The sequence below is a fragment of the Natator depressus genome, chromosome 1, assembly GCF_965152275.1.
Source record: "Natator depressus isolate rNatDep1 chromosome 1, rNatDep2.hap1, whole genome shotgun sequence".
Taxonomy (NCBI): Eukaryota; Metazoa; Chordata; order Testudines; family Cheloniidae; genus Natator; species Natator depressus.
This window is the reverse complement of record NC_134234.1, coordinates 281,226,855-281,243,623: the sequence shown is the minus strand read 5'-3', so window position 1 is coordinate 281,243,623 and position 16,769 is coordinate 281,226,855. Positions and strand designations below refer to the sequence as shown.

The window sequence follows — 16,769 nt, the reverse complement described above, 5'->3', positions numbered from 1 at the left end:
CACAGGGGACACCCCCTGACCCAGGATGGGCAGCTACCGGTGTTGTCCCCCCCCCCTTAGCCTCAGTCTCCTTTTTCTAAACATGGAATTAACATGACTATAAAAACAATCTCTAGGGACCACACCCTTAATAAAGCACCTCTAGAGGGGCAAGGAGTTTGCCAGGGACTCCGAACGCGGCGGGAGTATTAAGTTAAATGTTCAAGGTGGGGCCAAATTACAGTTAACTTTTGCAAGCGCTGGGCTTGAAATGCATCCGTCAGCTCCCCATCGCCAGTTGTCCTCGAGAAGCCTGTCAGTGGCCGGGGCAGGATCCCTGAGGTTAGACGTAACCCAAACGTGACAGAAAAATCGTTACTAACTTTCCACTTAAAGAAGAGGGAGCTCGGCTGGGCGCTAGGACCTGGTACGGTTCAGTTCTGAGTCGCGTTCTCAAGTGTATGGAGTTCTTTTCATGCTGTAGATCTTGCCACTGACATTTCTACCCTTTAGACGCTTTGATTATGAGATGCAGTTGAGAGAGAAGGTCTGCTCTGACGTGACCATTATCTAGAGCACTGAGCAGGGATTCATTTTAATCCTATACCGAACTTTCATGCTAGGGTCCCCGCGTCCTGTAGCTTGCTGATTGCCAATAAGGAGAAATGAGAGTGAATAATTAGCATACCAGAGACCTTTGCATGCTTCTGTTAGGAAGTAAGGCTAGTTATTTTCCAGAGAGCCAGTCCTGCACCGTACTCAGGCTAAATTCCCATTGAACCACTGGCAGTTGTGGCTGAGTAAGGACTGCGAGCACAGGCATTTTTGTGTTACAGCTGTTCTGGTCTTCCCCCCTCTTTTGAGGGTTGGTCCCTCTACATATAATTTGTTCAGCAACTCCTAGGGTCTGGTGATGAGAGATGCTGAGTGTTTGCAGCTCCTGTGGAAGTAGGAGTTACCATTATTTCACCTTACCTCCCCCAGTGATGTCCAGGGGAACTGAAGGTACTCATAATCGGTGCTCTAATCTTAAAATTAATTAAAAGAATAATTAGGAAAATCAGCAAAGGGATGACAGAGAAAATGCAAAAACAAAAAAAAGGGAGACTTTTTTTTTTTGAGATTTTTCTAAATCAAGGTATCACTGAGAGACTTCCAAGGGAAGTTTCACTGATTCAGCCAGCCTACTCTATCATAGTATATTCTGGGAGAGCATGTAAGTTTTATCATTCAGCCAGGTTTCCAAAGCAGTTTTATCCTAATAAAATGCAGGCTACTTACTCAATAGTGCTTACTTGACAAGGGTGAACTACTTCCTGGATATATTTTCATATTTTCGGTGCTCTAATCTTAAAATTAATTAAAAGAATAATTAGGAAAATCAGCAAAGGGATGACAGAGAAAATGCAAAAACAAAAAAAAGGGAGACTTTTTTTTTTTTGAGATTTTTCTAAATCAAGGTATCACTGAGAGACTTCCAAGGGAAGTTTCACTGATTCAGCCAGCCTACTCTATCATAGTATATTCTGGGAGAGCATGTAAGTTTTATCATTCAGCCAGGTTTCCAAAGCAGTTTTATCCTAATAAAATGCAGGCTACTTACTCAATAGTGCTTACTTGACAAGGGTGAACTACTTCCTGGATATATTTTCATGTTAGTTTAATCATCTTTTAAGGTGAATGAAACAGTCAGTCTGTATGCTTACAGCTAAACAGTCCAGTAGGTATACAAGAGATGATTAAAATGCATCTTTATATATTTATTCCTTTATTATGAAAACAACAACTGTGCATCACTTCCAACATATAAGAAGTGTCTTTGCACAGCTAGGGACTGGACAAGTTGAAAGAATCAGCTTTCAATTGCATCATAAAGTAAAACATAATAGAAAGCTCACCTGTAGAAAATAGGTCTGTTTAATAAATTCTTTCTGTACCAAACTAAAATATGTTTATATAACAGAGCCTCCTTACCTATTTTTTTAAAAAGAGCATTTTGTGCATTACAATAGGACTTATAAGTTTGTACTGTTGTTACCTACGTGATTGCATTTTATTCAGAAAGCTTGAAGCAATCTTTTAGGACCTCATTCGGCTGTCACTTTACTCCATTCACTTCAGCTGAGTTACTGCATATTAGGTTCTAGTCTCTGCTTAAAAGTTTGGTTTACATAGCTAAGTCTGTAAGGGGTGTGAAGAATCTACACTCCTGAGCGATGTAGCTATGTTGACCTAACCCCCAGTGTATGCAGCTAGGTCCACAGAAGAATGCTTCCATCAGCCTAGCTACCGTCACTCAGGGAGGTGTTGTTCCTACACCAATGGAAAAAACACATCTGTCAGCATAGGCTGTGTCTACACTGAGGGGTTAGGCTGGCATAGCTATGGCACTGTAGCTATGCCAGTATAGTCCCTGTAATGTAGACATGTAGAGCCCTGCAAATCTGCAGATATTCAATTTATATCTGTGGATCATGTTTGTGGATCGTGTATCAGATGCAGATACGGTTCTATAGACATGGTCACTAATGTTATTGAGAGTGGAATCAGTCCTTTATTCGCTATTTTCACATGACAATAGATGTTTTATTATTATTATTTATTTTAATTACTGTAGTGCCTAGTAGCCCTGGTCATCAATTAGGACCTTATTGTGCTCGGAGCTGCAAAAACAGAACAAAATGAAGGTCCCTACCCCAGAGGTCTTATAATCTAAGTAATAAAGAAAGCGGGCCTGACTTCCTGATAGTTATGTTACTAGGGCTCCCAGAATTAATTTATTTTTAAGATGTCTGTCATAGAAAATCCTAGTTACAGATTCTCTCTGTCTAAACATAATCATTTCTTTGATACTGCCTGCTAAGCAAAGAGTTTACATGGGGGCTAGTAGGCCAAAAAAGTAAGGAAGACAGAAAAAGAACCTCCCCAATTCAATTATGTCAACATCTCCCTTTTTAAAACATGCTTTTGTTCCTGATGATTTTAAACCGATTGATGTTAGAATCCCAGAGAGGGGTAGCATTACAACTGTTTGATTTGTCGTCAGACCAAAGTAAAATGACATTTTTGCAGAGCTCAGTTGTAGAAAAGGATGCTGCCTCTTACCCGATTAAGGACTATGGCTGAAGTAATCAGCATTCTTCTAGTTTGTTCAGAATCTTTGATTCTGTAACAAATGAAATATTGTAAAGGAATTCACTTTACAACATAAAGAAATGAAAAAGACACAGTTCACATAATTAGCTCACTTCTGAACATTTCAGCTTTGTTGCAAATAATTAAAGGAAACTTAAATATACAATCTAATATTTCAAAAAAGTAATTGTAGCACAGTTATAATACTTTTTCACCAAGTATGATCAAGTATTTACAGTCAAATGTTTGTTAGAAGCAAGATAGTTTGACACACAATTATATAATATATAGTACTCCACTCTCATAGTGTGATTATTTAGATCACGAATCACTCTCTACTGTAAATATACTTCATTGACTTCAGTGGCATCATACTACTTTACACAAGCTGAGAATCTAGCCCAATATAATTGGGTCAATGAAATTATGCTTATTTATAGAAGTTTAGGACCCTGCTCATTTATGTTTAATAGAATATGTATTTTAAAACTGTAACCAAAACTTGTTATAGTTTCAGGTGCTTAATAGAAGTACTGCTTTTCGTTTTGAAATATCACAAACTTAATGACAGGTTTCAGAGTAAAGCCGTGTTAGTCTGTATTCGCAAAAAGAAAAGGAGTACTTGTGGCACCTTAGAGACTAACCAATTTATTTGAGCATAAGCTTTCGTGAGCTTGTGCTCAGATAAATTGGTTAGTCTCTAAGGTGCCACAAGTACTCCTTTTTCTTTCACAAACTTAACGACTCACTGTAATATTATATATATATATAAAGACACACTAAACAATGGGGTGTCTGTTCAAAATGTGTTCCTGCAAAGTAGTAATTTGCATTTTGATTAATAACCTGCTTTTCAAATGAAATATGTATAGCTGTTTCATAAGTGTGAAAGTTAGACCAATTTCTACTATAGCATCTGATAACATTGCTTCTCTCAAGTTATGTGGGATCTTGATGTTCCGGTAGACCTTTGCCTTAACTTTTTGACATCCTTATATTTGTTTGAAAAGTATAGGAACATCATTGGAGTAGTGGTTGCTGTAAAAGGACTGTTGACATAATTTTTCACTCATGTTGTACATGAGAGGGGAATAGTTCTGGTTAACTGTGCGACTTCACAAGCGCAACAAGGCTTTCGTAGATGGTTTTACTGTTCCCCCCCTCCCCTTAGATAGAGAAGGAAGTCAATACACTTACTTTTTGACTCCACAGATGAAAGCCGTAAATCAGTCAGAAATGTTGGCAGTACTATGAAAATGTTAATTTTCTCACTGAAGGTACTGTACCTTTAATAAAATGCTAAAATGAAAGTGAAATGATACAAAATATTTTTTGTATCATTCACTGTAATTTATTGGCAGTATCCAACAAACATTAATGCATAGTTTCTGCAGAATGTTATAGTAACTGAGGTGATTATTTACCTTCTGCATGAATGAAATGAAATCAATTCCTTACCACTTTCAGACAAAACAAACACATTGATTCCTCGTTCTTATAGCAACCAAGATGTCAAAATAGACAAGTTGTTGAGGAAACGTATGTCTTTCTTTAATAGATGAGATGGAATTAAAATACTTGCAAATTACTGTCATGGGATGGTGAATAGACAAGCTGTGAGGCTCTCATTCCTGGAAGTATAACTTTTGATGGTGATATTTCTGGGAATTATAAGATAAAAATGGCAGTGCCCAAGGAAGGTATGTAGAGAGAGAGGTGGCAAAACACCTGAACTATTCTATGATCTCTGTACGCTAGAGAAATTCTGCACGTTTATCTCATTTCTTTGTTCTTTAGGAGAAAATGTATACATTGTCTTATACACATAGTCAGTTTAATCTTCAGGGATCAGAGAAATTTCAGCTGTTTTTTTCTAGTATAACATAGAAGTCCAGATACCGTGATGATGGGCACCTTTTAAGTGCGTGTATAAATATCATTGTTTATTATTATTGGTAAAGTTTGGCATATTTACAATATTGTATTGAATGTAATGAAATATACAGTAACGCACATCTTGCTATTTAAAAAAACACATGATACAGAATTTATCAGTAGTTAGACTAAGAGATTATTTTCCATTCCTTTAAAGATCTCATTGATACTCTCTTAATATTCTTTAGATGCTAGTCTGTTGAAACAGTGTTTCCTCATTTAGACATTGTCAGAATGAATGTAGAATTCCCTGAGCATGCATTTACCTGTGGATCTGAGCTCATTAAAATTGTTAATTAGAGAAGAAAGTTCATTAGTCCTAGCTTTATTAACAGCGAGCTCAAGTCCTGCCTTCCATGTTAACTCAAAGTTCCTGTTGAATATCTTGGGTATTGTAGGTGTTCAAAGAATTCAGAATCTGGCCCATTTTAAGCAAGTGGACTAAATGAGGCAAAGTAAATTTCTTTATTGGACAAATTCTGCTCTGTTAAGGTGAGGTAAATCCAGAGTAATGCAACTGAAGTCAATAGAGTTTATCTGGGTTATTATTGGTGTAACTGAGAGCAACACTTGACCCTATATTTCGCTACCTTCTGCATAAATCTGAATTTACTAACTCCTCATTCATTAATAATGAGACAAGAAAGCCACAGTACAGTGAATGCCTTCCAAAATATTCAGTAATTTTTAACTAAATAAGATATCGATTTTTGGACAAAAGACTGATAACAAAAGTCTGACTGACATAAGAGGCTCCAACATTTTACAAGATTAGCTGTTATGAAAATCAGTCATAATCTCATGTGAAACATCATATTTTATATGACTGCATATTTGTTTATTTGAAAAGTAACATATTAGGCTTAATACTATTATGGTAAGAAAAAAGAGTCATAAAACTGCCAGTAACTTAATTCTGTGTTGCTCTTATAAATGCTCTAAACCAAAAAGTCAAAAAGCTCAGTCAGTAAATACACACTTCAATTTTTAGTAAGGTACTCATCTTACTTTTGCTCCATCAGAATTACAGAAAATCATGTTGCAGAATAGTACTCTATTTTAAATTGAAAAGATTACAAGGGCTTTCCACTGTCTTTGTTGGATCAAATAGATATCCACCCACAAAAAACTCTTATCTTACAGTTAAAGTTTCTCAAGGGCATTTCCCATCAACACATTCATTAAAAATTTGGAAAATGACTAGTTAAGGAAACGTTAGCATTCAAACCAGCCACATATGTCCTGTCTTTACAGTCACATAACCAGTCAATATTCATATTACTATTTGACATGCTATGACACCATACTGCCATCCCACTCATAATCCATACATGTAAAATATAAAGCATACCCTGAAAATGTAAACGTAGGTTCTGTTCCTTCAAAGAGACCAATACTGATGAATTTTCCCCTGAATGTGGGTGTAAGGGTCTGTGCACAAGTGTCCCTTTGCAGGATCAAGAGTCTATACAGTTTCAAAGAAAAGACACTTGTATGTGTGGCATTATTAAAATGTATAGGTCTCTTTTTCTGTACAACATATTTCAAATTCCTTTTTTCTTTAAGATATTTCCAAGAGATCATCTGTCGCCTCTGAAGTTGATTGTTTTTCTTTCATGAAATTTATTGGGAAAAGACTAAAAAGCATCCTTACTTGTAGAGGTTGAATTGGTGGCTTAGGTATGTAACCTTGCAAAGGCCACATAAACAGAATGCATCTGATTGGACTTCTGTAGTTACAACACCAATAGATTGTTGTGCGATTCAAAGAGCTACATGCAATTAATACACAAATAATCAGCAGTGGAAAATAATGGTCCTCTGGGGTACGCTAAGTGAACATATATTATTATGTCCAAAGAAAGGCAGAGTTTTCTTATCAGTATTTGAAACCACAGTGAGATCCCTGAAGGTCATTAAATCTTAAATTTAACTGAAGACTGTGCTTATTTGTTTTACATTGCAGACCAATATTGCCTTTTTCATATATTGCTGAACAAAACTATGGTGGCAGAATACGAAGTATGAATAGAAGGGAGAGTATTTTATTGAATACCAGTGCGATGTCTGTAAAGTTGTTTCTAGCAAATTTGTGGCTCATTATATTACATGGATTGCATTATAGTACATGTGGAGAGAATTTATGCCAAGAACAACTACATCAAAGCAGAACTATTAGGACGAGAAGTATGTAGTACATGGATTGTGCTTTGCTGCTGCTGCTAAGAGTTTAGTTCTGTTTATTTTGGTAAACTACCATATTTTAGCAATATCATGTAGTCTGTCCATGACTCAAGCACTGCACATAGTCAATCAGTAATGTCTTTTTTTTCCTTTCTGTTTGTGTTCCAGATTCCTTGGTGTTACACAGTTTTCTCCTACTCATGCCAGAAAAGCCTTTCCTTGCTTTGATGAGCCCATCTACAAGGCCACTTTCAAAATCAGCATCAAGCATCAAGCAACCTATTTATCTTTGTCCAATATGCCAGTGGAAACTTCTGTTTTTGAAGAAGATGGATGGGTTACTGATCACTTTTCGCAGACCCCTCTCATGTCCACGTATTACCTGGCCTGGGCAGTATGCAACTTTACATACCGGGAGACTACCACTAAGAATGGGGTTGTAGTAAGTATATTTAATGCTACTTTATATACTATGCTACTAAATATACTATATTTGGGTTCTACATTGTTTTTAGAAAATTCTTGCTTTATGTAAGGAAACATGATGCCAGCAGTGCTTAGAGTACTTGCTTGTTTAACACTTATAAGGTTTCTTGTTTATTTCAGAATAATGAGCCTTTGCTCTGTCTTTAGCTTTTCCTGATGTTTTGGCATGTCCGATACATTTCAGAATATGCTACTTCACCAGGACAAGTTTCCTGAGAAGACTTAAAGCCTGTAAGTACATTACTGTATTTAGGCTTGATTTTTTTTCTGAAGTTTTCTTTTTGAACTTTTCTCTGGCCTTTTCAATTTAACATTGCTCATAGAGCAATGTACAGAAAGTGTGCAGTAATACCGATGTAGTTCCAATGACCATCCTTCAGTACTGATACATAGTTTGGTATGCTGTCTGCAGAAACAAAGTTGTGGAAGTGCACTTTCCTGTTTAAGTCACGCTTCTAAGCAAGAGATCTTTCCCGCACTCCTCACTTGGAGTCTCAGGTTGAAGAAAACAGTTTTGAGAGTTGTGATTTCTGATTATGACACGGTTGCTTGAGCTGCTGCCTTTTAAAAAAAATCCTTTGTGTCAGTTTTGTTTTTGTTTTCAGATATCAAGTACAGCAGAACTGTATCACAAGCCAAAATATACACAAGAAATTCTGTCAGCTAAATAGATTTCAAAATACTGTCAATTTAGATTTTCTGTTGGATTTGCAGAAAAATTGCTCACTCTTGCCAAACTAATCTGCATAACAAAAATAGATTCAGCGTTTAAAAGCAGTAGGCTAGATTGGGACCCAGGTAGGGGTGAGCGCCACTCACAGTCTATGGGGCCCAGGTTGGGAGGCCTGAGGAGCACAGGCCTCCTGGCCTAAGGAGGGGGAGTACTCCCACCCCAACGATGGAGTTGCAGGGGGACACGGGCCCGCCCAACTCCACTGCATCCCAGCCCAGGGCCCTAACAGTGGTGGAGTGATCCGCCACTGGGTTAGTGGGGATCCGCCCGCAACATGCCTGACCCTGTATCAGGCCAGCTCTTGACCAGACTGTTGCCTGGTTTCCCTGGGCTGCTTCCTGTTCTCCCCCTTGGTTGTACCTGTGTCCAGGGGTCATCCTCATTCTGCCAAGGGTAGCAGCAGCAGTTCCTCAGTGTCGGGAGTGGCAGGGCTCTCTGGAAGCTCAGGCTGGTCTCTGGGGCAGCAACAGTTCTCCTTGGTGTCCCACTTGAGCAGCAGGGAAGAAGCATCTGTCTCCTTTGGCAGCTCCCTCAATGAGCTGCTCGGCCAGCCTTTTATACTTACCCTTCCTGTTCCACCCCTCTGCTTCCAGTGTGAGGGGTGTGGCCCTCCTGGCTCCACCCACCAGGTGACTTGCGGTGCTCCCTCCACATCTGCATCTGAGGGAGGCCATGCCTCCTCGCTACCTCACCCTTGTTGGCAGTCTCAGCAGAGAGGACAAGAACTGAACAGCCAGGTATGCTGAGATACTCTCTCAGCCCGGAGGGTGGTTCCACCTGTTCAATGTTTTTTCTCTTGTGCTTGTTATTTATACTGCACCCCTCTCTGTGGTATCTTAGTGCTTGAGAAGTGAGCAGACCTGAGGGACTGATTTACACTGAATAATTCATTAAATAAATTTAGATTCTTTTTTAGCTCAAGTAATATATGAGAGCTTGAGCACCTTCAGTTTAATTTTATTCACACTTATTGCACGAATCTTTCTGCATTTTTACGGTGTGGAATGATTGCAGATATTTCAGATTTGAGCTGAATTATTTCTATGTGATTGCTAAAATAAGCTGTGTTATTGTTTCTATACCCCCAAATTAAAAAATGCACAGGCACTTCCAGGGTGCGTTTAACATTTGTTTTTCCCAAACACTGGCACATGCAAATTTAAAAGTTTCTCTTCACAACAATTTTGCCAGTAAAATAGAGTCACTGAAATGTTAATAGAAACTGTGCATAAAAGCATGACCAAAGCAAATTCACTTACAGACATGAATGGATAGTCAAGGAAATTCATCTAGCGCTGGTGTTGAAGCACTTTCCCAATTTGAGGAATCTTGCTTCAACTGGCGCAACTTATGTGGTGTTTTTTCTGTGGATAAATAAAGAACTTCATTTCTCAAGTACTGTCAGTCCGACACTTTATTGAACTCAATTTCAATTCACAAAACATCTGAAAAAATATTGTGTCTTTTGTGACTTGCCAGCATTCAAATAAATAAGATGCCTCTTCTGTTCTTATGGATCAGTCTTGCTGTACTGAACACTTTCTGGTTAGGATCAAGAGTAATTAAAACTTCCTAAGGAATAAAAGTTACATTAACAGCTGGCTTCATACTAAAAAAGGGATTAAGCATTAGTAGTTGAACCTCCCTCTGAAGGAATGATATTCCAGTATCCAAATGCCTTTCAAGCCAGGTCAATGCACATGGCCTGATAATGGATTCTATCACAGATTTTAATTTAATCTTAAATAGAAATTAACTTTGAGTAGCTAAAGTAGCCCATTCCTAAACAATAAAATGAAAATGGTTACTAATTATGAAATGTCACTTATTACATGGACACACTCACACATTAGTACCATTGTTGTACATTACAAAGACTAATATGCATTTGAAAACAAGGAATCAAGGGAAGCCAGGCTTTCAGGAGCACAGTTCAGTCCATGTGAGCAATTAGCATAAAAGTTCAATCCACATGAGGCCTGACCAGAGTCCCTTCCAGAGCACATTCTTCAGAAACTAAGTCATCTCTTTGGGTGTTGTAAGGCTGTATGATATAGTGATTGCATGCTGTGGGTTGCAAGAAAAAATACAGGAATTGTGGAGTTGCTTTTAAACCACTCTGAAGCCCTTTCTCCTCTTCTTCTGCCTAAGTGTATAATCCAGAAAAATCCACTAGATGACTAGAACAACCTTTAAACATTACATTCTCCACATACCTTGTTACTGTCTGAATTTTGTTAGATAATTACACACTTCCGGCTGGAAATTAGAAGGAATTTTCTAGCCATCAGAGCCATAAGGTTCTGGAATAGCCTTCCAATTGGCATTGTGGGAGCAAACAACTTCATTATTTTAAGAGAGTGCTGGACAAATTTGTGAGTAGGAATGTGTGATGGGATTGCCTGTGAAGGTGAGGGTAGGGTTGAGCAGCCCTGAGGGTCCCTTCTGGTTTATGTCTAATGTTCCTAAAAATGTCATGCTTCAGGGTTTTAGCTGGTCAGGAAGGGATTGGAAATGACTACTGCTCTAAGATGGCACTGACCATTCTTTTTCTTAGGTATTCGGCTGGCTGGATCTTGCTCACATTCTCAGGGTCTAACTGATGGCCCAGATGTGGAGTTGGGAAGGAATTTTCCCTCAAGTCAGATTTTCAGTGACCATTTTTGACTTCCTGTGCAGCATGGGATGGGGGTCACTTGCCAGGATCATCTCACTTGATGAGTTCCTTGCCACCTCAGGGGCCTTGGACACTGGTGCACCTCAGTCCCTCCAATTCTCTGCCTGTAACACAATAATTTAGTCTCCTGAGGGCTTTAATACCTTGGTCTAATTTCAGTGTTGGGTTTAGTTTGTGGGTGCTAGATGATGTTGGTGGCTTGTGATACACAGGGCTAGATGACCTAGTGGTCCCTTCTGACCGTAAACTCTGACTCTATACCTGTAATTCTCACAATATCAAATATATACCACTTACCAGTTTTAAGGGGAAAATCCTGAGGTCTATTCAGGGCCATATTGCACCATCCCTGACTTTCCCATTAGTCCCTTCCTTCTTCATTGTTGTCTTGCCCCATCCCCTCAGTTCCTTGCATCTTTTTCTTCTCTCTCATCCCTGTCATATTCTTTCTTTCTTCTGGCCACCTTCCCACTCCCCTTCACTCTCTCCTGTGCCCTCTTCTCCCCAGACCTCTCTTTCTCTTTGTTCTTCCTCCTCAGTCATATAGACATAGAAACACACTCCCTCCTGCATGCCACTCCCCAGCCACACTCCACTGATTCTCTTTCTCACTTCTCTCTGCCAGCTTCCTGCCCTTCACTCCAAGTGGCGGGGATGGGTAATTGTTTACAGACCAGGAGGTATCAGCTGGGGATATGGGTTCCTTTACAGCCGGGAAGGGACGGTACTGGGAAGTTTTTCTTCCACACTGTTTGCTCATGGAGGGTGGGTGGAGTCAGGGGCACTGGAACAGGGTGGGCCAGAGGACCATGGCCTCAGCATTTTTAAAAGTGACCACCAGATCATTTACTGGCTATAAGGGAGAGCGACAGGGGGAGGGGGTGGAGAGGAGCGAGCAGAAGGCGGAGCCTTTGGGGAAGAAGTGGCATGGGAGCAGAGCCTCAGAGGGAAGCAGGGGCAGGGCCTCGGAGAGAAAGAGCAGCACAGAGGTGGGACCTCAGGAGGAAGGGGCAGTGCAAGGGGGTGGGACCATGGTTCGGGGGCTGGTGGGCCTTCCCTTTTTAAGGAGTATCCGTCACCCCTGGGTGGGGTACAGCCTAGTGGCTTACAAGTGCTTGAGTGACTGCTGCTCACAGGGGGACTGGGTATGGAGAGGAGCAGAGTGAGGAAAGAATGCAACTGGAATAGGGGAGGAGGCACTAGATAAGTAGGAGCAGCACTGGGGCAGATAGGGAGAGAGAAGACCAGTAGGAAGTAGGTGGGGATCTGACTAGTCAGTGAGGGTAGAGAGAACAGCTGTGGGAGGGAGTTCAGCCAGGAGAAAGGAGTATGGCTTTCGTTGTTGTTGCCCCCACTCCCTTTCCACAACTATTCTGTTGTGGATGCTGACCAACAGGTTGGCTGAGGGGACAAGATGAGGTGTGAGTAGAGGTGATGCATCGTGGGGGCATGCAGGGTCAAGTGTCCCTCCCAGTATGGGGAGGCACCAGTTGTCTATGGGCATGAGCATGGGTTTGGGCAGACAGGTTGAACTTCTGCACTCTGAAGTAAACTCTGCTGGATTGCTATTTGGCTTCAGTGTAAAGTATTTCACTGTCCTCTTAGTGACGCCAGCTATGGAGCATCAGCAAAGAGCAATTTCACCTGACAGAAAACGGCTATCTAGGTAAGAAAATTTGAGATGAGGCATGCTTAAAAAAATGCTGCACTGCTCTTGGGTTGTGCTACCTCACTGTATTACTGCCACTGTCTATACAATAAACTATCGGTTAGTCACAGACATTATTTCAATAATACTGTATTATTCATAAACCACAAATAATGCCACCTTAATAAGGCGTCTTGCTTTCCCATGGGTTACTGTGTTAGTCATTAGCAGTTAGGAAAAAAAAACAGTACTCTAAACAGAACCCCATATCTATGGCCTCGTAAAATTCAATGTTTAACTTTCCAATGCATAAAACAGGAATTCCTTTAGATTTTAAAAATGTTAATATTTTTATATAGTAGCAATAATGACCTCAGGGTCAGGCATTTCGTATCAATTAATGACTTGCCTGGGTTAAAGGCCTGAGGCTTTGCCTGAGGCCCTCATCTCCAGCTGGCAGTTACTAACTCCCAGAAAATGCCCTCTCCGTCAGATGTTATTGCTTTGATAATGATAAATAAATAATACAGCAAATTATATTTCATGGGTGAGAAAATCAGTTACAGTTACAGCAGAGAAATCCAGTGGGCTGTCAACAATAGAGCTGGGCCTGAACCAAAACCCCAGATTTACCCCTTTCTCGAACTTTGTTCAGTTCCTCTTACCTCTTAGGCCCATATTTAAACAAAAAATAACCTTTTGTTAGTTCATCACTAACCACTGGGAGGCCACATGTGTATCAGATAAACATATAAGTAGAGCCCTACCAAATTTATGGCCATGAAAAATGTGTCACATACTGTGAAATCTGGTCTCCCCCCATAAAATCTGGTCTTTTGTGTACTTTTACCCTATACTACACAGATTTCACAGAGGAGACCAGAGTTTCTCAAACTGGGGCTCCTGACCCAAAAGGGAGTTGTAGGGGAGTCACAAGGTTATTTTAAGGGGGTCACGGTATTGCCACCCTTACTTCTGCACTGCCTTCAGAGCTGGGTGGCTGGAGAGCAGTGGCTGCTTACTGAGGGCCCAGCTCTGCAAGCAGCAGCGCAGAAGTAAGGCTGGAAATACTATCCCATGCCATCCTTACTTCTGTGCTGTGCTGGCAGTGGCTCTGCCTTCAGACCTGGGCTCCTGGCCAGCAGCCTCTGCTCTCCAGCTGCCCAGCTCTGAAGGCAGCGCTGTCAGCAGCAGTACAGAAGTAAGGGTAGAAGCACCTCAACCCCTCCTACAATAACCTTGCGACCCCCCCACCTCGTTTTTGAGTCATGACCCCCACAATTACAACACCATGAAATTTCAGATTTAAATAGCTGAAATCATGAAATTTAAAATTTTTAAAATCCCATGACCGTGAAATTGATCAAAATGCACCATGAATTTGGTAGGGCCCTACATATAAGCCAGGTATCTCTGTAAGGTACCAGATTGATTTCTGAAAGTTGGTAGCATTGTAGATTTTAAATCCTAATCTTCCCATGTACTAAGGCACTAATAGACCTGTGGTGGTATATTTGTTTATTCATTGGTCTTCAAAAAATGTTTTTTTTCCCAAAAGGCTTTAAAAACCAAAAATTTTATGACTGTGGTTAATAAACTTTCATAAGCATGGCATACGTAATATTGAACTAAAAATACATACACACACACACGTCCTTGTGTTTTTTTTACTGATTAATACTGAGTGATTATAAAACAACAATAAAAAGGGCTTGATGCTGCATACACTTTCTGCCAGGTGTAGTACTTACTTCCATAAGTAGTTCTGTTAATTTAAATGGGATAGAGCCCTAAGACATTAATAACACAAGGAACTGTAATCCTAGAAACTTTACCACATCCAATTTTGTCCACCGTTTTATTCCATGCAGGTATATTGAAAAAAAGACTTAGTACATTAATTTTTAAATAAGAAATGGGCTAAAATAATTCCCAGGCCATCAACAAACAGAAACCTCTGATCAGCACCCATACTAAACTGAATATGCAAGGGCACCCTTGAAAAAAAAACATTAATTGCAAACTTGTAATCTATTGTTATTGATTTCTGGTTGAATTTGCAAGTTGAATGCACCAGGAAACTACTGTACATGTATAGTGCTTACTCTTTTAAAAAAATATCCTGGGTCAGCATTTGTGGCACATGCAGTATTTAAATGTGAAATTTATTTTATTAACATAAATTCTCAGAGGCTTTCGGAAATGAATGTCATTGAATAGAAAGACTTACGAAAAGGAAACTGTGAAATTCCACTTTTTATTTTTGGCAGTCAAGACCAGCTCCTCTATGGGATGCATAAGGTATGTTGCATTAAATCCTGTAGCAATGCAAATAGTAGCAAGAAAAGTTTGTGACAAACACAGATCAGCTTCCCAATTCAGGATAGGCTTTACCTTTACAACTGGCCCTTAATAAGGTGTGGCATGTGGCACACCACCACCAGGAGCAGATCAGAGAATGGATTGAAACTCATCCACAATTCCTTCCCTATTTCCCCTTCCACTGTGTAGAGTGGAGTAAATTATTTCACCTCACTTAATGGGCCAGTTTACTCCCCTCTGTGTACCTGGCCATCAACTCTGGCTGGTGAGTAGTGGGGGCGGAGCCAGGGCACCTTCCATTTCCCACCTTCTCCCTGTCCATTTACTCACGAAGTGTAGAAGACAGTCCCTGTTTTCTCCATCTCTGGAGTCACAATCTGAGCATGGGAGCATGTTGTGGGGACCTTATTCCCTGTTGTTCCATTGTGAAGCTGGGTAAAGGCTGTCACTGCAGCTGGGCAAAATTTTTCAACTGAAGCATGATTTGGTGAAAAATGCAGATTCAGTCACACTGAAATATTTCATTAATTCACGTCAATTTCATTGAATTGTTTTGTTCAGAAAAAAATTCAGAAAATAATGAAATGCTTTGTTTCAACATTTCCAAAATGTTGAAAACTGTTTCAAATTTTTTATTTGAAATGACTTTTTGTTTAGAAATGTCCTCTTATTTAAAAAAAAATTAAGACATTAAAAAAGCTCAACATCAAAATGAAATGTCTCATTTCAGGTCCAATACAATGTTTGTTGAACCCAAAAGGATTTTTTTTCTACTTTTCAGTTTGCTGAAAATTTGGAAAAAATTGGTTTTTGGTTCAAACCAGAATTATTTTATTTTCTTGATTTTTTTTTTTCAGGACTGACAGCAAACTGAAAAAAATCTATTATTTGCCCAGGCCCAGCTGTGACAATATAACTCTCAGTAAAATGCAAGCATTTTGTCTGTGGTAGTATCATACTATGCCTTTGCAATACTGTGTGCCTTTATGCTTCCTTAGCTCTTTTATATTCTACTGAAGTACCAAATTATTTGACATCACTCACTTATTATCTAAGGTCTCGATCCTGCTCCCACTGTAGCAACTTGAGTTTTGCTATTGACATCAGTCAGAAATGGATCAGACTTTTAGCTAGATCCATTAGTCTAAAGGTTTCTGTGTGAGCCAAACTCTTTCTATAAAAGCAAAAGTGAAGCAAAATGTAATCTTTAGGAAAGATCTCACCCCAGGACAACATGAAGGTGAGCACATTCCTGCACCAGCATGAACATCTGCCTGTCAAACCAATGTTATCCTGTGCACCTACAGCAACTTCATTCTATAGAGTGAAAATGGAATTGCTTAGGCTGGTGTCTTAGCTGACATCTATTTGAGTGACAGATACAGTATTTGTGAGGCAGGAGAGTGATGTGTGCTTTTATTTATTTATAAAGCAGTCTCTCTTCCAAGGTTTCAGTAAGTTTTAAATCATACTTTTCATACAGGAATTGAGTGTATTTGTTTTTTGTAGCAGGGTGTCAGTGATCCCTGGAGCTAGGGATGCATAATTGTTTACATTCTAACTCCTTCTTTTCAGTCACTCAGGTTTCTGAAACAATCAATGTTCAGTCTAAATTCTCGGCTTGACTTCTGCCCAACAGGATTTTTTTTTAAAGCTGTCTAGTTATTTTT

The 16,769-nt window shown here is 39.6% G+C and overlaps 1 protein-coding gene across 2 annotated transcripts in view; it reads left to right on the top strand.

Annotated features, from left to right (window-relative positions):
• TRHDE (thyrotropin releasing hormone degrading enzyme) overlaps window positions 1-16,769 on the top strand; it is a 338,491-nt gene that overhangs the window by 1,130 nt on the left and 320,592 nt on the right. For both annotated transcript variants that reach the window (XM_074942032.1, XM_074942033.1), the window contains exon 2: window positions 7,402-7,675. In XM_074942032.1, coding sequence (XP_074798133.1) covers window positions 7,402-7,675 — 274 coding nt within the window. The remainder of the gene's footprint in view (window positions 1-7,401; window positions 7,676-16,769) is intronic.